The 22,129-nt window shown below is 39.9% G+C and overlaps 1 protein-coding gene across 2 annotated transcripts; it reads left to right on the top strand.

The window, feature by feature from the left end:
- The first annotated feature begins 7,351 nt into the window (after positions 1–7,351).
- On the top strand, positions 7,352–15,628 carry LOC109463120 (propionyl-CoA carboxylase beta chain, mitochondrial-like). 2 transcript variants are annotated; one of them, XM_019759835.1, is made up of 8 exons: positions 7,352–7,779; positions 7,915–8,117; positions 8,632–8,764; positions 10,932–11,069; positions 11,957–12,105; positions 13,744–14,193; positions 14,390–14,527; positions 15,358–15,628. In XM_019759835.1, exons 1-8 carry the CDS (start codon positions 7,539–7,541, stop codon positions 15,538–15,540), a joined length of 1,635 nt encoding a protein of 544 aa, XP_019615394.1. In that variant the 5' UTR covers positions 7,352–7,538; the 3' UTR covers positions 15,541–15,628. The 2 variants fall into 2 exon arrangements, with proteins under 2 accessions (XP_019615394.1, XP_019615395.1); XM_019759836.1 differs by lacking the exon at positions 10,932–11,069 and having other exon boundaries at positions 7,353–7,779.
- The last annotated feature ends 6,501 nt before the right edge of the window (positions 15,629–22,129 follow it).

Genomic DNA, 22,129 nt, shown 5'->3' with positions numbered 1-22,129 from the left:
ACTTTTGCTAAAAAAAAACATTTTTCACATTTGATCTGGCATTTTTGAACAAAGAAATGCAGTCACAATGCCGCTACGTTGTACTGAAAATTAGCGTAGCGGGGGAAAATTGGCGTAGCGGGTCAAAATTTTAGCGTCGCGGGCCCCGACGCTACTTAGCGCTAGCTAGAACCCTGTTTACATTGATATAACTATAATATGAAGTAACATACAACTAAAACAACAGTTGGATAGCTATTCCCTACTTTATTGGTTAGGATTTTTTAATTGCATAATGCAAACTGTTGATTTTCAAAATAAAATAAAAACGTTCATGCCCCGCATTCCAATGCTGGAGCAGAAAAGCTTGAAATACCTACCAAAACACTTGAATAAAGACATACTGTCAGTATGGAAATGCTCTGTGCAGGTGTTAATCAAAGTTAAATCCCAACAGCCAATCAGCAAGAAGTATAGAGGAAAGCTGCATGCCTATTGGTTGATGCCCTGCATTCCATTGTGATGACTCATGCCCAGACGTGGTAAACACGGCACACTAACACAGTAATACATTTGCTACAACAGCCAAAAAACTCAAATAAAACCATTCTAAAAGCCTGTATCACAAAAATTTAAAAAACGCCTAGGGGTATTTGCCCACTGTACCTCCATACCAAATTTCAGGACCTTAGGCCCTAAAATGAAGAAGCTGAATCCATTTAAAGATATGGCAGGAGGAGGAGGAGGAGAAGGAGAAGAAACATCAGAAAAAGCAATATGGGTTCACCACCACTTTGTGGTGTGGTGAACCCATAATTAAGTAACGTGAGCCACTAGGTGGTGAAGTCATAAAAATCTATGGCATTGATAAGTATTGTCTCACCTGCATGAACAGGTACAAACTCTGTGTCTTCAGGTCAACTGGTTTGCTGAGCCGTCATCACAGGTTTCTCCCAGTCAGGACAGGAACACCAGGACACACCTAACTAATATAATGAATAATTAGTGTGATGCTCCCCAAAAAATTTCCAGGCAACTAGGTGACTATGAAAGTGATAAAACCCTGCAATTTAATTACCAGTATCCCTTTGCTTAGATATGTACACAGTGTTAAAAGTAGCTTGTTATACCTCTGAATTCTTAACACAGAGAAAAAATAAATTTGAAAGCATGCATTGTCTCACCTGTACAAACTCTTCACTCTGTCGTGAACTTCAAACTGTCTTATCTAGCCTGGTTTGGACAGGAACATCAGGACTGTTGACCCTACATAATCATAAAAGAACAATTGATGCCAGGTACATGACTATTGTATGAATGGGTATCTAGCTACCAGGTAAAGATGATCTCTTGTATGCGACCTTTTACTTTGCCTCTTCCTAGAAATGTTGACAAGTGCTCAAGAAGTGTAATATACTTACAGTAGTGTAGTAATTTATTCAAGTCAAAGGCAATACAAAATTTATGTGAAAGATGTTTTGCTACATGTGTGTTATTTCTATAAAGTGTAAGACATAATGGAAGAGTGCTAGAGTCAAACAGATATTCTAAAGCATTGTCTCACCTGTGGATGATGTTGTTGTCATCTTGCTCTTGTAAATAGTAAATAAAATAAATAGTAAATAGTAGGTTGAATGCAGAATTCAGATTTTTCTCACCTGAGAGTCATCTTTGGTCTTCAAATCAGCTGGCCTGGTCCAATCTGTCTTGTCAGGTTCAGACATAGTCTTCACTCCTGTATAAGTCGGCAGCCACCTAACTATGCAGACGTTAAAAGTTACACACTTGTTTCAAATAATACCAAGTAAATGATAGGTAAAAGGTAGAATTGGAATTTTTCTTACCTGATATTCCTCTTGGGTCATCAAATCATCTGGTCTGGTCCAGTCTGTCTTGTCAGGTTCAGACAGAAGTCCTCACTACTGCATCAGTCAGCAGCCACCTAACAGTCAGACATTAGAAGTTACACAGTCTCAAACAACATGAATTAAATAGTAGGTGGAATGCAGAACTGAGATTTTTCTCACCTGATATTCCTCTTAGGTCTTCAAATCATCTGGTCTGGTCCAGTCTGTCTTGTCAGGTTCTTACAGCAGTCCTTGCTACTGCATCAGTCAGCAGTCACCTACCTATGTAGACACCAAATAGTTGTAGGTAAAATGCAGAATTCAGATTTTTCTCACCTGATATTCCTCTTTGGTCTTCAAACCATGTGGTCCAATTGGTCTTCTCAGGTTCAGACAGTAGTCCTCACTCCTGTATAAGTCGGCAGCCACCTAACTATACAGACGTTAAAAGTTACACACTTGTTTCAAATAATACCAAGTAAATGGTAGGTAAAAGGTAGAATTGGAATTTTTCTAACCTGATATTCCTCTTGGGTCGTCAAATCATCTGGTCAGGTCCAATCTGTCTTGTCAGATTCAGACAGCAGTCTTCACTACTGCATCAGTCAGCAGCCGCCTAATTATACAAACATTAGAAGTTACACACTTGTGTAAAAGAAATAACCAAATAGCTGCTGGTAAAATGCAGAATTCAGATCTTTTTCACCCGATATTCCTCTACTTGGGTCTTCAAATCAACTGGACAGGTCTGATCCAATCTGTCTTGTAAGGTTCAGACAGTAGTCCTCACTTCTAACTGCATAAGTCGGCAGCCACCTATACTATGCAGACATTAAAATGTACACACTTCTCTCAAATAATGCCAAGTAAATGGTAGGTAAAATGAATTCAGATTTTTCTCACCTGATATTCCTCTTGGGTCTTCAAATCATCTGGTCTGGTCCAATCTTCTCATCAAGTTCTGACAGTAGTCTAATCGCTACTGCATGCATCAGTCATCACCTATACAGACATTATAAGTTAGACACTAGTCTAAGATAATAAAAACTACATGTACGTAATACATTGTAGCAATGCACACACACCTTAAATCTTTTCACTTTAAAACAAACACATACCTCGCCCAAAACTCTACATAATGACCATAAAAATGGGGATAGAAACAACAATAAGATAAATCACTCCCCTTCAACTGAAACTTAATTGGAATACGAAGAAAACTCGACCGCAAAATGTTTTGAAAAGAGGAATTGCGACCTTCCAGCGTAGCCAACTCTACTACAGTGTTTGCGCCACAAAAACGTGGGCTTGGTCATTCCTATTTACTGAATTACTCTAAAATGGAAACGAACAAGCTTTTAAATTATACATAATACATCGCAAATGATATATATTAATGAAGAACGAAAGTATGGTCAACTCGACTTAACTAGTTTTCAACTGTTTTGTATTGTATTCATTTCGGCGCCTTCAAGCTTTGAGGACCCCATCTTGTTTATGCAAATTTTTGGCGGGAAAAATAACTAATTATGTACACGGCCACATTCCAACAGGTGTTTTGAACCACGTGGAGATAAAGAGAGGAAAAGGTTTGGTCAATGCAGAATTTCCTTCGACAAATATAACCCCAAAACGCTGAGCAATTGACTAAAAAGACATGCACATACATTTACTACTCGACAAGCGCATCGCAACAATGAAAATGTTGAAAACGCAGCAGCTTGATAAGACCTTTTCTAAGCCGGTCCAAAATTAGGAACGGTCGCTCCCTAATACAGGAATAGGTCATTTCTTTCGAAATATAACTTGCTTGTTCGTACTATGGCTGCTAAGGAATAATGTCAGCCAAAAAATTTGCTGGTTTACCTGCAACAATGAGCGAATCCGTCTCTATACCACGCTACTCTCCCAAACTGTCTCGCCATTTTGTCTTCTCCAAGATTCGCCAGCTCAGGAAATCCGCGTTTTTTCTTCAAAACATCACCAGAACGCCACAACTCCACAGCGAAAACTCCCAAACATTCTGCTGCACACTTATTAAGACATTCTACCGACGATAACGCTAAAAAGCACCCAGAAATTTGTATCTAAAATCAGCTCAGAGTATCCCCGTCGTACGAAAGCGCCATTTTGAATGGACTATACCAAACTTGTTTTTACACAGGTGTGCAGAACGGCCGTGCATAATTAATGTGAAGTTGTTAATCTAATTATGACGACCAATGACAGGCCGTTTCGGTGCCAGGAACTTATATGTTCCGAAGAAGGACGATTAGATTATCTAATTACGAAGGATACTAACGTTGATGTCAATCTCGGTAAAAAGAAAATGGATTAAAATGCAGCTACAGGGCACCTTTAAATTAGTATTTCTATCATCAAAAATAAACGTTTTCAAGAATAAGCTGTTATGTGGCCACAGTATGAAACATAACACTCTTGCCCAATTTTCCTATTCATTTATTTTCGCGGGGACTTTATTCTGTGGTAGAATAAACACCTTCCACATCCACGCAAACCTGTCCTTGGTGCTGAACACCATCCACACACAGGTAATCCTGTCCTTAGTGCTGAACACCTTCCACACACAGGCAAACCTGTCCTTGGTGCTGAACACTATAGCTATCCACACACAGGTAAACCTGTCCTTGGTGCTGAACACCATCCACCCACGATGCTGCATATTACTGCTAGTTCATTGTCAATTTTAACCTGCATATATTTTATTCTGTCGGAATTTCCTTTTAAAATGTTTGTTATGGAACGGTGCAATTCAGTTACTACTGCAAGGCCGTTTTGTATTGTGAATGATAATAAACCAATGATGAACCTATCCTTGGTGCTGAGCACCTTCCACACACAGGAAAGTCAATTTACTAGCTAGCTTAACTAATCTCTCCAATTAACTCAATAATCAAAGCAGTTAGTGTTGTTTAGTGGAAGTAAAGCACAGGGAATTTTGTCATTTGGCGACTTGAGAAACGATCGCGAGATGTGCTCTTATGGGGGTTTCACGCCAGGTCTTTCCTGCTGTTTGAGGCATATGGATGTAATTTGCATAATCTATGAGGAAATTCTATAACTCAGCTGCATTCCATGATAGGGCTATTTGACATATGTCAAGCTTGTGACATATGTAATTAAGAACGAGACACAGGCAGATATCGATTATGCAAATTGAGACTTAATTTACGTAATTAATAAGAAAATGTTAGAATTCCATAGTGTTATCTGCCTGGAATTTCATACTTGGGGTATTTGAAAGTTAAGTGAATGTGAACATAATTAAACATAACTTATTCAAATAAGGGCCTCATTTGCATAATTTATGAGGAAATGCTATAATGGCATTCTTTGTTAAGACAAGACTGTATTTTGGTGTAGAATATGATCAACAGATATAATTCATGCAATTGAGGATCCTATTTGCATAATCAGGGGGATTAATAATGTATACTTTCTTAATCATAAGAAAGTCATTTGGCGAAGGTATGAGATCGTGGAAATCTAGTTTTACTTTCAATAGGAAGAAGGTTGTAGGTATGATTGACATATCATGTCCTTGATGTATCATATTTTTGATTGGTGTCCCCAGGTTCAAACACATGTAGGCAGTAGATTACATGCATAGATGATTGTTATGCTCAATTTGAGTTTTAACTAAGGCCACACCAATTTAATTTAGTCTGTTGGTTCTCGGATTCGCCTCTTCATCTTTTTCTGATTTGCAAAAAAAAAAAGATTTTCAGGTTCTAATTCTATATAAATCAACTCAAATATGCTCATATTTTCCCCTTAATAGTTGAGGAAAGTCATTTTCTTCCTAGTCGTTACTGATTTCCATCAATACGGTGGTTTGATGAAAAGTTCAAAACGTATTGTTTAAATAGTAACCTAGCCTTTTGTGTTGACCTTATGGCTCCTATCATACCATTTGGGGTTATAATAGGATGCATAGACCTGTTTTTATTTTTTTTTCACCCTGTCACTTATGTATTTTTTGTACTGGCTTCTTCTCTTTGCTATTGCCATTGCCAAATTTGTTATCACCAGTAACGAGTATCACTCAACCGATATAAAATGCCCCCCTTTAGCGAACCTGAATACTAACAGGTGCGATCTGATTTGATACAGGACAAGGTCAAGGCTTGGTGGTTTAAGTAAACTGCCGATCACCCTCGGAACTATATAATTCTTTTTTTTTTCGGTAACGTAGCTCAAATATCTTATGTGTTTGTTCCGGTGACGGCCACTTTTGGAAGTTTGTAGCGGGTAGGGACTCCATCTTGTCCTGACTAAATCTGCGCTGCTAGCGGCCGGCCCGGCAATACCAGCTGTGGCAATACTGGCCGGGACACCATCTGTGGCAAAGAATTTGGCCGTGTTTTACATGTGGTTTACCCCGAAGCCGGTTTCAAGTGGCACCATCTGAACGCTCCAAATCACATTGAAAGCGCCTCGATTCCAAACCACTTGTAGAGGTGGTTTCGAATCGGTTTTCCCGCATCGCGATATTCGTCTGAACGCAATGTGATTTCAATGTAACTTCGCCTGGTCAGGGATTTCGGGGTGATATTTCTTTATTTATATGCAATTCACCAATTTCACACTTCCCATAATGCCTAGTAACGGTCACGGATATGACCTATGACCACCCCCCCCCCCTTCCTCGATGTAAGGTAGCAGAACACAGTATTCCTCCGCGACCCCCGGAGACGGTGACGTAGGGATAAGAAATGAGTGCGACAAACAGCTTGCACCGCTTGTACACAGCCTAACGTGGATGACACCGGGACATACAAGTTACCGTATGGTACCATAATATGTCGGCTTTGATATCGCATAATTGAGATTAGGAAGGCTGCTCGATCGGCGTATAAATGCGCGTGACCTTTTCGCTGCCTGCCATGGTGAGTCGGCTGCAGTTCCGGTGCGCTCCGCAGGAGGCCATTTAAAAGAGGTCGGCATAATGTCAAAAAAACGATAACTTTTTGTACTTTTTTGTTATTTTGTACATCGTACCCTATATTTGAACATATTCGTTTCTCGCGCTTTTCTATGGTACCCTACTGTATTTTTATCCGAGTCGATGTCAGTCACTTCTGGGTCCTTAACTATAGAAATCCCCATAGGCGAAAAACTGTGTTCTGCTACCGTAATATTTCCAACAAGTTCTATCGACAAACTGGTCAACTATTGTTTTGAATTATTTGTCTAGTATAAAGCGCATGCCATAATTGCATTTTTCTTGGAATTAGAGAAAATGACGTACCTTCTATCGTTCTACCTTCTACCGAAGACTCTCCTACTCGCACGGTCGCATTACGTATACCAAGGACATTGCGTCCTTGCGTATACGTATATCATGGAGGACCTCAATGCGTATATCTCGGCGGCTATGTAGGATGGCCGGCTATATTAAAATAATGCGTTAAAAACTCTTCTCCACCACCGCGGGGCCTGCACAGGAGAAGACACTGTCAGGGAAGGTTGTGGAAATAAAGAACATCTCTTATACAACTTTGTCGACTCTGTATCGTCACTTTACCCCAATGTGACATATAATCACAATCACGTCGGACATGCCGACAGTACCAGTATTGGTCACATACTAAACCGTCGGACGCCGACTTTTTACACGTTCCAACTAAACGCAGTAGTAGTCTGCTCCGTAAGACAACTAGAAAGAAAAAAGTCACCCAACAAAAAAAGATGGCTGCTCTAGTGAAGTGCTCGCGTGCTCTCGCTCGGTTTTCGACGATTCCCTCGTGCCCGAGTCTCCTTCAAGCAGGATGTCCGCGCTACTGTAGTGTCATGTCGCGCCCTGTCCGAGACAGGATCCAGGAAAGGCGTCAGCAGGCGCTGTTAGGGGGAGGGCAGCGGCGAATTGACGCGCAGCACAAAAAGGGCAAACTGACGGCACGAGAAAGGATCGATTTGCTGTTGGACCCAGGTGAGTTTGTTATGATATTATCAAGGGTTGACCCAGAAACAGTTTTTGGGACATTTTTTCGCCATTTCTGCTGAAATATGTATATTTGGGGGTTCTAAACTCTTGTTATTCCTGTGTTTTTCCTTGCTTTCCTAGGGACGTTCGTTGAGTATGACATGTTTGCCGAACACCGCTGCTCGGACTTTGGTGGTCTGGAGAAGAGCGCAAACCAGTTTCCAGGCGACAGCGTGGTGACAGGACACGGTCGGATCTATGGCCGGCCCGTTTACCTTTTCAGTCAGGACTTTACCGTGATGGGGGGCAGTGTCGGCAGCGTTCATGCGCGCAAGATATGCAAGGTTTGGCCCATTTATTCACTTCTGGAGATTTTTTCCATTATTTTTTCCATTGATTTGATTTGATTTGATTTGTTGAAATTGCAACAGTGCAATACACGCGGAACAGAGGCAGCTGCTGCTGGTGTTGTGTCCCGCACATAGAAACAAATACTGGACAGACAACACTCATTTTCACTTGAGTCTAGTGGGGAAAGTCGTGTAAAGTGCCCTTCCCAAGGGCACAAGATCGGTGGCATGTCAGGACTCGAACCCGGGACCTCTTGATTCCCGGAATCCGAGTCGCGCACCTTATAACTAAAAAAATATAAGACAGTTTGTGACCATGAAGCTCCCTTTACTTTCGAAAAGGTCCAAACTATCATTACAGGGAACTCCATTTTGGTCTCTCTACATGAGGAATTATGTATCCAGATTTAACAAAAAAGAGAAATCTAGTGATAGTGACATAGTACAAAATGAGCATATTTTATTATGTGTAAGATTGTAACAAAAAAACCTTTTTACCCCCCCTTAGATAATGGACCAGGCCTTACTAACAGGAGTGCCGGTGATTGGTCTGAATGACTCGGGCGGTGCCCGTATCCCGGAAGGGGTGGATGCACTGGAGGGGTATGGAGAAATCTTTCAACGGAATGTGGAGGCCTCTGGTATGATTTGGTTCAGATATTTTGTTTAACATTATTTCTCTCCATCTCTGCTATTAGTGTAATAGTTTTTGTTTCACGATCTCACACCTCCGTCAGTAATAGTTTTGTTAGAAAGGAGGTATATTTGATGTATCCTTCGATATATGAGGCACATTATCAAACTTGACCGTCGTGTGTTCATCTCCACCTCAATAACAAACGTCTCGAGTATTAAATTCCCATCATTTACCAGTAAGGTGTAACAGTAATTTCCCATTTATTATGCAAATGAGATGCTAATTTGCATAATTTGCATCTCATAATGTTTCCCTCCACCCAAGTTCCATATATCACGAGTTCGAAAGTCCTTTCATTTATCAGTCATCGAATAGAACCTTTCCTAATTAATTATGCAAATCATTGCCTGATTAGCATAATTCATATATGGAAGTGTTCATCTCCACCCAAGGAACAAACGTTCCAAGTATTAACGTCCCATCATATACCAGTAATGTGTTATAGCTATTTCCCATTTATTATGCAAATGAGGAACCAATTTGCATAATTTCTATCTCATAATGTTTTCCTCCAAACAAGTTACATACGTTACGAGTTTAAATTTTCTATCTTTTATCAGTCTGTAAATACAATTTCCTCATTCATTATGCAAATGAAGCCCTAATTAGCATAACTAATGCGTCGATGGACTTATATTCACCCAGGTATACTACCAGTCAACTATCATGCCAATCTGTCTCATAAGTCCTGAGTTATTCGCTTTCAAAGTTTCCAACAAAAACGCCGCTGCAGTTCTAATAACGGTTGCTAGGGGATCGTTACATAACTTATTTCTTAGCCCACAAGCTTCCTACCACGAAAAAATCATGACCGTAGCATGTTCAGAACACGAGATATAGAAACAGGAAGTGCTGCTGCAGTACCAAGGAGAGCCGCTAGGGGGTCCAAAATCTAATCGTTTCCAGATCTAGTGACAACCTATCCACACACCAAATATCATTACAATCCATCAATGCGTTCTGGAGTTATGCTGTTCACAGAAAGACTGAATGACAGACTGAATGACTCACAGACAGACTGAATGACAAACGCGACTGAAAACATAACCTCCTTGACGGAGATAAAAATAAATCCGTATGGTATATGTTGAAATTTTTTTTACATAGTATCCAAGATTTAAGAGCTGGCAAATATGACACATTTTTGTGTACCGTATCTATTTCAGTAATTTTTATATTTCAGTCCACACCATGGTATGGATGAAATATATTGTGTTCTCTGATGTTTCTTCTTCTTCTTCTCCTTCTCCTGTCAAACAGTCAAAGGGATTCAACTCAGCCATCATTCAGCCAAATGACTTGAAATTTGGCATGGAGGTAGAGTGGGCCAATACCCCCAGGCGTTTTTTTCATTTTTTTGATACATGCCTTTGAAAAAATTTTATGAAGGTTTTTTTGGGGCATTTTTCGACAAAAAATGGATTTTTGGATCCTGAGCCCCGGTTTTACAACCAAATGCTCTGAAATTCGGTATAAGGGTACCTTGAACATGTGTCTACAGAATAGCAGTCACATATTTGGCATACACCACTTCCAAATGACTCATTTGGGGGACTTTAATTGCTATTTCAGGCCAAAAAAGGGCCAAAAGTGCTATACCCGTTCCATGTTCTATCTAAAGAATGGCCTGTTCCATCTGCCACTGGCCATGGAACACGTGTTCCATTGGGGGTTACCTGGGGTCACATTGCACGTAAGTCGTGCGTAATGACCCACACATTCAATTTTATGTGGCTAAGACCTTCAAAATGTATCAAATCTCATCATTGTTAGTATATTTGCATACCTGTAATAAGATTAGTAAAGCATTCGAGATCCAAAGTGCTTGTTGTAGCATCTTTGTTATCAATTACATAGCTACTATTTAATTCATTTATTTGAGAACCTTTGCCAGTTTTACACTGGGGTAAGTTTGGAATAGTCCACTTTTGCGTGGGAGGGAGATGGACTGAAATATGCTGTATTTGCTCCCAAGCAAATGTCGGCCTTTCTAGTTTTCCTAGACTTCATTATGTGCAAAAACACGTATAAACTTTGCATGATAGAGTTACTTGTTAACACACCAGAAATACATTAGGGAGTAGTAACACTAAACTCTGATTGGTTGCTAGGCGTGGTGCCCCAGATCTCCATGATCATGGGTCCGTGTGCGGGTGGAGCGGCCTACTCACCGGCCCTGACAGACTTCACTTTCATGGTTAAGGACACGTCCTATCTTTTCATCACTGGCCCTGATGTGATCAAGTCTGGTAAGGTTACAATCCCCTTGTTTTCGAGGTGACGTCACTGGGCAACCATTTTAGCAAGCTAAGGTTGCTCTTTTTGCAGCATTTTTTTTGGCAAGGTTGCTCACTGGGCTGAGTATGGGGCATTTTAATCATGAGGTGAGCTTATTTTGGACACCATTTGATTAACACATGCAACACATTTCCGTGAATAATTTCATCAGGTTGGTGAATGATTTAATAATAATAACTTTATTGCACAAGAGTTGTACATGGTACAAAGTATGGCAAAACTTATCTATAAACTTAACTATGGACTAAACTAACTAATACAGGAGTTTGTGGCTGATATAGGATGTGAATGAACTTTTACAATATTGGAGGAATTTCTTATGTCTAGACATTGTTTGATATACATTCCTATATCTACCATACATGAGTTATCACAGGTCATTATTATCTTAAATTTGCTACTTAAATCCATCGATGTAAATTCTGGTACATATGACGATAGTTTCGTATTTAATGAATTGCGTACATCAACATACTTAGGACATTCCATCAAAAAGTGATACTCATTCTCAACTAGTTCTGGGCAGAATGGACAAACCCTCTGGTCAATAGGAAGCCGCCTTTGAAATCTTCTAAACGTTCTTTATTCACAACCATCAGTTTTACATAAGCCAACGTTTCGATGACCGTCTGTCATCTTCGTCAGGGCAATCTTCGTTGGCTTATGTAAAACGTATGGTTGTGAATAGAGAACTTTTATATTGGATGCAACACATTTATTTGGTTAATATACACTGAACTGTAAAACTCTAATAATACTAAGTATCGGATAACATTCTTGTTACCATGCTCTTCTTGTTGCGTGATTGAGTAAACTGATTTTCTTGTAATTGCATTAGTAACTTGTGAGGTAGTTAACCAGGAAGAGCTGGGAGGAGCCACGGTCCACACTACACTGTCGGGTGTGGCACATAAGGCGTTCGACAATGATGTTGATGCTCTTCTGCGGCTACGGGAGTTCTACAACTTTCTACCTCTCAGCAACACGGTCAGTCCGTCTGTTATTACAAGACTACGATTTGATTATGAATGAACACATAGTTATTGCTCGACAGTTGTACAGGGTACAATGAAATGAAATGAAACTTTTATTGCATGTTCATTCCCCGGGGGATAAATGCACAGATGTACAGAGTACAACGTATTAGAGTTTAGACCCGATGTTAGCCCTTCTCTATTACCATTGTTGTAGTACTCTCTCAGAGAGTACTACAACAATAGCGACAAAGAAGGGCCAACATCGGGTCTAAGGTATACAATAGTTAAAAAGAAATATATATATATATATATATATAAAGTGATACAGATCTAAGGTCTAATGGCTTCTTCTCTCTTTTTGAAACATTTTGAAATATATTACTTACATACTTCATTGATGACGTCTATATTCGTACATGATATGATATATTTAAAAGTGACTTCCTTTGATAATGTTTTACATTTTTTGTCGAACTTAATTGAACTGAACAGTGATTTACGTTCGTTATCATATAATTTACAGTCAAGCATAAAATGCGATTCATCTTCAATACAAGAATTATTACAGAATGTGCACATTCTATCTTGTAACGGTGTACGGCTATGCCTGCCAGATTCTATGTTTACAATGTATGGCAACAATGGCACTATAATTATTACAACAATAGAGGTCTATTCCTAGAAACTCTGACCACAGAAATATGAGGCCGCGTAAATGTCTTATTTACATGATGTACTTTAAACGTATATGTCTGTCAAAATTCTTTGTCTCTTTTCTAAAGCGTTACATACATATTGGCCTAGATATGTAGATATGGAGTCCGGGCATGGCTGCATGTGATGTAACTACATGTACCTTTTAAGTATCCAAAATTGCATGTCAAGATGCTGCTTCTTAAAATTCGCTGAAAGACTTAACAAGAATGTCAAAACAATGTACCAAAAGACACACCAGAATCTCACTTGTAGCTACTTCATCATACCGATAGACATCTTTTGCCTAGAGTTGCTTCTGATTAGAACAATCCCACGCTTGTTTTACAAAGCAATAGTAATTTTTATGGATGACGTCCTCACGCGCATTGGTTTTGTCTGTTTCCAGGGAAACAAGAGCTTTTAAAAAAGCTGACCTTTCGCTTAGTTTGTATGCAAAGTTGTACTGAATGAGCTTGAAAATATTGTTTCGTAGCCGCAAGGCAAAAAAACAATATATTTTTGCCTTTTATAGATGTTTTTGCAAGCCAAAATGAATGGCCTTAGGAAGATAATGGAGGAAAGAAAGGAATAGTAAGACAACTGATGGTCTTCTCTGATTCATCGCAGTTTCCATTAAGAATAAAATGCCTTACTAGTACACTGGTTCTCTAACACTGTGTTCTGCCATACAATATTTTGTCACAGCATTCGTGGTCCCTTGATATATTGACCAACTAGGCATCTTGTTTTTTTTCGGCCAGTTTTTTTTTCGCGCTCTCGCATTAGATTTAGGGTTTCTAAAGGACGTCATCCATAAAAATTACTTGGTGTGGCCTTAGGGAAACATCCAAGGGCCAACAAAATGTGGCCGCAATGGCCAATTTTCCTTAGGCTAATACAGAGGTAATCTTGACTGTACTACTGTTATAAAAGTCATATCTTTGTTTAACAGGACCCTTCCCCAATCCGGCCCACTGAGGACCCTGCCAACCGCCTATGTCCGGTTCTGGACCACATGGTTCCCCTGGACTCCACCGAATCGTTCAACATGCTCGACGTCATCCAGACGGTGGTGGACGAGGAAGACTTCTTCGAGATCATGCCGAGTTACGCCAAGAACATCGTGGTAGGGTTCGCACGAATGAATGGTCGAACCGTCGGGATCGTCGGGAATCAACCCAAGGTGGCGGCAGGCTGTGTGGACATCGACGCCTCTGTGAAAGGAGCCCGGTTCATCCGGTTCTGCGATGCGTTCAACATCCCGATCCTCACGTTTGTGGACGTCCCCGGTTTCCTCCCGGGAACAGCGCAGGAACACGGCGGGATCATCCGCCACGGAGCGAAGATGCTGTTCGCGTACTCCGAGGCCACCGTGCCCAAAATCACCGTCATCACGAGAAAGGTAAGCAAGGTCTCAAGTGACAGTCGTATTTTTGTGAAGACATATAACTTACTAAATATTGAGGACAACAAGAAATTTTAAGTAACTTTATAAAAAATTACATGGTTTGGTAAGGCAACTTTTACTGAAAGAGCTTAAGTAATTTCTGGTGCTGCTGCTTGTTTGTACGTCATGTTTTTTCCGTGTGGATTGTCAGGCATATGGAGGTTCGTACGGCGTGATGGGAAACAAACACATGAAGGCAGATATCGTCTATGCCTGGCCAACGGCAGAGGTGGCTGTAATGGGGGCGAAGGGAGCTGTGTCCATCATGTTCAAGGGACAAAAGGACCAGGTCAGCACTATTACTGTTAGTCTGCGTAAGGCCACAGCAAGTAATTTTTATGGATGACATCAGCGCGCGCATTAAGTTTCGCCTGAGTTTGGAAAAAAAAACAAGAAATTTTGTTGCCTTCTGACAGTGGTCAATATGCCGAAAATGGGCAAAGATGTCTGTTGCCATGCCGCGGTCGGAACGTGAATGGCAGATAACTATGAAGAGAGGAGACAAGAAAAGGCTCTGATTTAATGTTTGTTTCTTACTTTGATGCAGTGATATGTGATGCTGGCTGTGTATATGTGATGTTCCCACTGAATAAAAACCATTTGTACAATGATTGAGTCAAAATTTTAAAGTGTAGGAACCTTGTTTTTTCGGTCCGCCTTGTTTTTTTCGCCCGCTCGCATTTAGATTTGGAGTCTACAGAAGATATAAAATTTACTTGCTGTGGCCTAACAATGAAACTCTGCCATCCGTGACTTAGGGCCCCTTCCCGCAGCTAGGGGCCGGCTTATGTTTGCGGGCAGCGTAAAGCTTGAGTTTAATCAGGCTATATTACTGGAAACATTCGATATTCTGCCACTGTTATTGATGGTTTGGTATCTAAACTGGTGTATTGTCCCTTTTTTTGTTACAGTACATTGCTCCAGGTTAACATGAAATCGCATGTTTTCTGGCTGCAAGTGATTGAATTAGGTGTATGATTAGTAAAATGCCTTCATGCAGTCTTCAAATAAAAAGAAAGTGTTTCTTTAGCTTTCCCAATGAAAAGAGTACCCTGTCTTGTACCTAGAAATTTTGATTTTTTTTTATTATATGAAAATTATATATCAACTTCATTCCAGGCAAAGAAAGAGACAGAGTACATGGAGAAGTTTGCCAACCCATTCCCAGTAGCCATCCGCGGCTTCGTCGACGACATTCTCGAACCCAGGATGACCAGAACCCGCATCTGTCAAGACCTGGACCTTCTCTGTACGAAAAAGGAAAGCAGACCATGGAGGAAACACAACAACTTACCTCTTTGATTATTATGGCTTCACCACAAAGTGGTGAAGACATATTGTGTTCCCTCATGTTTCTTCTCCTCCTCCTTCTCCTCCTGCCATATATGCATTTCTTTAAATGGATTCAACTCAGCCGTTTTTGGGCCAAATACTAGTAACACGAAATTTGGCATGAAGGTAGAGTGGGCAAATACCCAGACGAATTTTTTTCATTTTTTTGATCTGGAGCTCTGGTTGTAAGACCAAATGACCTGAAATTTGGTATGGGGATACCTTGGACGTATGTCTGCAAAACCTCATTCAAGCTTTCAACATACACCACTTTAGAATCGGGAAAAATAGGGCTTTTTGGCTATTTTCGGACCTAAAATGTACATTTTTGGCTCCTGTGCACTAATATTAAATCCGAATGACCTGAAATTCGGTATGGGGATACCTTGGTCACATGTCCAAAGAATGCCATTCACGTTTTTGACATAAAATACTTTAAAATTGTGTAAAATAGGGCTTTTTGGCTATTTTCAGCATTTGGAAGATTCCATTGCTGCATGGGGGTATAGATTATTGTCAGCCATCGTGGGATAGACCCATTTTCGGTATGGGGGATGTGGTGAAGCCATCTGCGGCACTTGCTCCCGAGCAAATGTCGGCCTTTCTAGTGTTAATTACCTTTTCATCACGTATTGTATTAGTCTGCTGACTGACAGACCCTTAATGTGTAAGGTTCATCAAATAGTGATCAATTTTACAAAAATTGTTAAGCCTTTCATGCTATAAGGTATAACCTTTCTGTGCAAAGTTTGTATTAGTTATGGAGGTTAGCTTACAGCTAGAGAAACATTGTGAAACGTTAAAATTCTATAAGAGTAGCATGTGCACAGGAAAATGTGGGTCAAATGGCGGTATAAGAGGCTGTTAAACAAAAAAAATATTACGCTACCTTTTGTACAATATGTAATTGTCGTTGACTGGGTTAAAACATTTGCTGAATATCTAGTGAAGATTATCTAGTGAAGATTATCTAGTGAAGATTATCTAGTGAAGGTTATCTAGTGAAGGTTATCTAGTGAAGGTTATCTTGTCATCCAGAACCTATCTTCTATGAACAGGTTCTTTCTGCATGGTTCAAAGTAAATAACCAATGTACTGATCCCAACTTAGAGTATGGTATACAGAACCAGATGATCTGGGGTAATAAGTACATATTATCAAAAGGTAAACCACTTTTGTACCCGAACTGGATAAATTCAGGTTTTGTATATGTAAAAGACATTGTACAGAATGGAGTATTTATGAACGATAAAGCAGTCTTTCAAAAACTTAAAGTTAGAAGAAACTGGACATGTGAATTGCTCTCTGTCAAATATGCTATACAAAAATGCTTGAAAGAAACAGAGGTAACAGTTAACACTGAAAGTACTGGATCTACCAATGTCCCCAACTTGTGTCTTATGAAAACTGCCAAGCTGTATCAATTCTTAATGCAACAAAAATTTGAAACACCTGGTGTACAGGATAAGTGGGAGGCTGAATTTAATTGTAAACCTGACTGGAAAAACATATGGAAAAATCAAACTTATTTTCCAATAGGAAAACACTTGATGCAATTGAATTATAAGCTGTTACATCATATACTGCCATGTGGCCAGTTACTTTATGTTTGGAAAATAAAACCCAGTAATATCTGTAATCTATGTAACTGTATAGAAGATTATCAACATTTGTTCATTGCTTGTAGTAGGTTAAAATCTTTCTGGACAATAGTGAAGGATTATATATACAAGACTTTTTGCTGTAATGTTGTAATCGACTTCAAGGTTATAATATTAGGATATAAAACAGATCTGCCCAATCCCTCTGTGGAAATTAAGTACACAAACCTAGCTATCACTATCGCAAAATACGTTATATTTCGAAGTTGGCTGGAAAAGGACAAATACGATGGGATTGCAATAGCTAATATGTTTAAAACAGAATTCTCTTTGTATAAATAGGGTTGTCTGTTTTTTTTTATATATAATGTACACGTATTGTTGTCCTTTTACAATGTTACAATGTACATGTAGATGTTGTGAATAAAGGATTAAAAAAAAAAAATACTTGTCATCCAGTGGTAGACAAAAATTTCACAGGGGAAACCACATTCGACTCCGACTTAATTGCAAAACCCATTTGTCAGCATTTTTGTTGCAATTTTCCGGTTTTGTTAATTTACCATTGAAAAAACATATTTGCCTCCATGAAAATGGAGGTATATGTATTATTTTGGGCGGCGTGTGTGTCTGTGTGTGTGTGTCTGTGTGTGCTTCCGCAAACTTCTTTTCAGCATAACTTAAGAACGCATCGATGGATTGTGATGATATTTGGTATGTGGGTAGATCTTACGATGGCAAAGGTCAGGCTTAATTGTGGGCCTCTTGGTGGCTGACCTTGGTATTGCAGCGGAACTTCCGGTTTTTGTATTTTTTTGTCCTGGACCTGCTATGGTCTTGATTTTATGGTGGTAAGAATCTTTTTGTGTCAGGAACAAGTGGTGTTGGTTTAGTCCCCCTGGCAGCTTGTTCTGTAACTGCAGGGACGTTTTTGATGAAATCTTTTAAAGAGGATAAATCAACGAAGAAACATCGGATCTTCATAATTTTTTGACAGGTGGGTAGTTTAAACAAAGATGTACACAACTATGTGCAAATTATGAAGATGAGGACCAAATTTGCATGCAATGAGGAAAGTCCATAATTCCAGTACTTTACAACGTGTAACTTAATTATGGGTTAATGCCCCGCCCCGAGGCGTATATAGTGAGATAATCTCTGGTCAGGTGTGATAACCACCAAATAAACCACCAAGTGAGTCACAGACAGTGACTGAAGCTTTAAGTGACAGGAAATATGTGTGTATGAAAAACAGTCAATATGTTCTAAGCAGAAGGCCAGACATACAGTACCGGTAGTAAACTGCCTGAATAATTGAAGAGTTGAAGAGATGTAATAGGGATTTTGTATTGCTGTTTGTCGATTTCCGTAAGGCATTCGATTCCATCGATAGAGATGTGATGTTTGAAATTCTAGCAATGTACGGTATTCCACATTGTTTTATACAAGCAATTAAGGCCCTGTATAGAGATACTATAGCCTCAGTGATCACACCCGATGGTGAGACTAGTTCATTTGAGATAGTTACTGGAGTTCTCCAGGGTGATACTTTAGCACCATATTTATTTATCATTGTACTTGATTATGTATTACGAATATCGCTAGACGTAAATGAAGACAAGGGCATAGAAATCAAACCGCGCAGGAGTCGAAGGCACCCTGCCCAGTATCTCACTGATTTGGACTTTGCTGACGACCTTGCGCTGGTTGCTGAACTGATTAAAAATGCAAAAACCTTGCTTCAATCCCTAGAAGAAGCTGCATCCCTTGTGGGGCTTTTTTGTAATGAATCAAAGACTGAATACATCAGTAACATTTCTGGACCATTAGAACTGAGATCATTGTCTGGGGCACTCATTACAAAAGTAGAAAACTTTAAATACCTTGGTTCCTTCATTATGTGCCCAAGGAAAGATTTTGAAACTAGAAAAGCCCTAGCATGGGAAGCATGCAACAAATTGGATAAGATCTGGAAGTCTAATATCCCTAACAAATTGAAAGTCCAAGTTTTTCTTACCCTTGTAGAACCGATACTGCTTTATGGTGCCGAAAGTTGGACACTTACCTGTCAGCTTCAAAAACGATTGGACGGGACTTATACAAAACTCTTGCGGAGGGCACAGAATATGTCTTGGAGGCAACATGCCACTCTCGAAAAAATTTATGGAGGACTCCCAAGACTGTCTCAAAAACTCACCCACCGTCGAGTTATGTTCGCTGGACATTGTTTCCGAGCCAAGCAAGAAATTGTTTCATCTGTACTCATGTGGAAACCACGTGGACGAGTGCACTCCAGAAGTTTGACATTCACCGATACCTTAGTTAGAGACACTGGAATTGACTTTGATGACTTAGAAAATGTAATGCTTGATAGCGGCTGTATGGAGAGAAATCTGTACTAGCTTAGTCCCGGCTGTTAGCCGATAGATGATGATGATGAGTAAACTGCCAGAGAGTACACCAATCATCTAGGACACTCGTTAGTGTTCGCTGTCATGTGGATACAAGGTACTGTAACGTTACTGTATATTGAAATTACATTCTTCAAATTCTTCAGAAGAAATTACAATGTACAAATGTAGCTGGAGGCATTCTTCACGTGGACTTTTACTGAAAACTCTTGGCAGCATCTGAAACCATGTTTTCAATCCCTGGGTCTGCAAACCTTGACTCTCTCAGCTGATGACAATTTCTTCAAGCTAGTAATTATAAGGAAGATGAAAGAACAGTCAGGTATACCACAAAAGTTGACAAGCAGCATAGGCAGCTAATAAATCTAACGTTAACATTGTATATAAAAAGCACACATATTTCATCATGTGCAAACTGTAGTAGACTTAGAGTCAATCTGAACATCAATGTGGTGACCATTGATTATACCTACAACCTTTATGTTGTTAACAACTTGTGACCTCAAGTAAAGTGTGAATCAACAACAAATTGTTAAGGGTTTGAATAATTTTATCAAGCTGTATTCTACAAACGATTAAGAACAAAATTACTCATGGAAAAAACAAAGGGTTTGACTGAATAATTTGGTAAGGGTCTGGGTCAGTCAGGCAAATTATATTTTGTTGTTATCAAACTAAATACTATACGCTTGTTGTGTACGTCTGAAGTTTCACAACATTCCGCGAAAACCACGTTCTAAGCCAGGCTAAAATATATGTCGTTGTAATCCTTACAAGTCAGGGAACCTTGGGAAATTCACTTGAAGATCACACTTGTACACAAAAACGAGCTTTGTAGCGTCAAAGTTGACCTTTATTCGCTAGCCAAGAACTCATTTTGGCGTAGGTTTTCGAACTGTATGGGGATTTCCGTGATACCGCTAATAATCCCATCTACTTCCGGGTCACGGCTTACGAGGTTCGGTTACTAGTATATTACACGCCGAAGAGCGAAGGAAACGTTGCGGAGTGAAATTTCATGAAAAAAAGCTCTTAAAAAGCCGCGCCTATAAGGTTTCGCAACTTCTTCCCAAAAATCCAATTACGCTTTGGCGAGTATATTATGGTCTGCCCTCCGTGTCTATCATATAAATGATACACGTAAACGTCGGGTCGTCTTCGAAGTACCTTATGTATCATTTCAATGATACGTGTAACTACCTAGGTTTTCCAAAGTCGGACTGACTTCCAATATAGTAACCCCACTATCATATCTACGCATGTGTGAGACGGGTACATTGTACCAGCAATCATTTAAATAGCTAACAGAAGAGTTACCACTTGGCTCTTAAAAAGCTGCGCCAATAAGGTTTCGCAACTTCTTCCCAAAAATCCAATTACGCTTTGGCGAGTATATTAGGGTCTGCCCTCCGTGTCTATCATATAAATGATACACTTAAACGTCGGGTCGTCCTCGGAGTGCTTTTTGTATCATTTCAATGATACGTGTAACTACCTAGGTTTTCCAAATTCGGACTGACTTCCAATATAGTAACCCCACTATAATATCTACGCATGTGTGAGACGATCAAAAAATTCCTTCACCTTTGGCGAGTACTCTTTCTCGCAAAGGCGATTAAGGTCTGCCCTCCGTGTCTATCATATAAATGATACACGCAAAAGTCGGGTCGTCTTCGAAGTACCTTATGTATCATTTCAATGATACGTGTAACTACCTAGATTTTCCAAAGTCGGACTGACTTCCAATATAGTAACCCCACTATCATATCTACGCACTCTAATATCTATCATATTAACACCACGAAAACATGCCGCCATCTTGGATACGACCGGGCGGCAAACCTACATAGCCCTCCCTGGTGCCGCTAGCACTTCGGCAGAACGTACTGCACCTGCGCGAAACCCGTAGTGTATTGTACATAGCACTTCGGCAAAACGTCTCATATAAGGTCGTATTCGCGAATATAAGGAAAACATCTCGTCTGTAGTTGTCTTCGTCAGAAGGACTATGAAATTGTCTCGCCGGAGTGTGGGGAACTGCGGATTTTGCGATATAACTCTGGAGGGCATGATTCGACGTCCATGATTTTTGGCAGGCATATTACCGCTGTTGAGGCCGAAGTCAAGTACAAGTTTCGGCTTCGTGGGGGGTCCGTGCGTCACGTTAGTGCACCTTTTGTGTTTGTGGCTTGTTAGCAAGATAACTCAAGTATTTGTAAAATGTTGATTATAATTCTTGGTGTGGTGCTTACTATTGTCGGGACCAAGGTTAAGTTCGTTACTGAGCTTCGTGGGGGGTTTCGTTGTGACTACAGGGGGCATTTTGTTAATTTTTCTTGTGAGCAGGATAACTTTTGTATGTGTGGATGGAAGTTAATGAAATTTGATAGGCATATTACTGTCGTGGTCTCCAAGATTGAGTTCAAAGATGAAAGTCGTGGAGGCCGTTATGTCCCTGTAATAGGACCTTTTGTGTTTAGAAATCCCCCACCTACATCTGCTTGGAGACAGCCGACAGCTGGATATAGCCGGGGAACCCCATAATGG

This window comes from Branchiostoma belcheri, unplaced genomic scaffold, assembly GCF_001625305.1.
Source record: "Branchiostoma belcheri isolate BF01 breed outbred unplaced genomic scaffold, Haploidv18h27 scaffold122, whole genome shotgun sequence".
Lineage (NCBI taxonomy): Eukaryota > Metazoa > Chordata > Leptocardii > Amphioxiformes > Branchiostomatidae > Branchiostoma > Branchiostoma belcheri.
The sequence above is the reverse complement of the archived record's forward strand: the minus strand, read 5'-3'. Positions and strand labels throughout refer to the sequence as shown.

What these genes read in the sequence shown, in the direction of transcription:
- LOC109463120 (XM_019759835.1), top strand. Translation starts at nt 7,539, where the DNA reads ATGGCTGCTCTAGTGAAGTGCTCGCGTGCTCTCGCTCGGTTTTCGACG. An exon ending in CGATTTGCTGTTGGACCCAG is followed by an intron (nt 7,780 to 7,914) that starts GTGAGTTTGTTA and finishes TTGCTTTCCTAG; the next exon opens with GGACGTTCGTTGAGTATGAC. An exon ending in CCCTGATGTGATCAAGTCTG is followed by an intron (nt 11,070 to 11,956) that starts GTAAGGTTACAA and finishes TAATTGCATTAG; the next exon opens with TAACTTGTGAGGTAGTTAAC.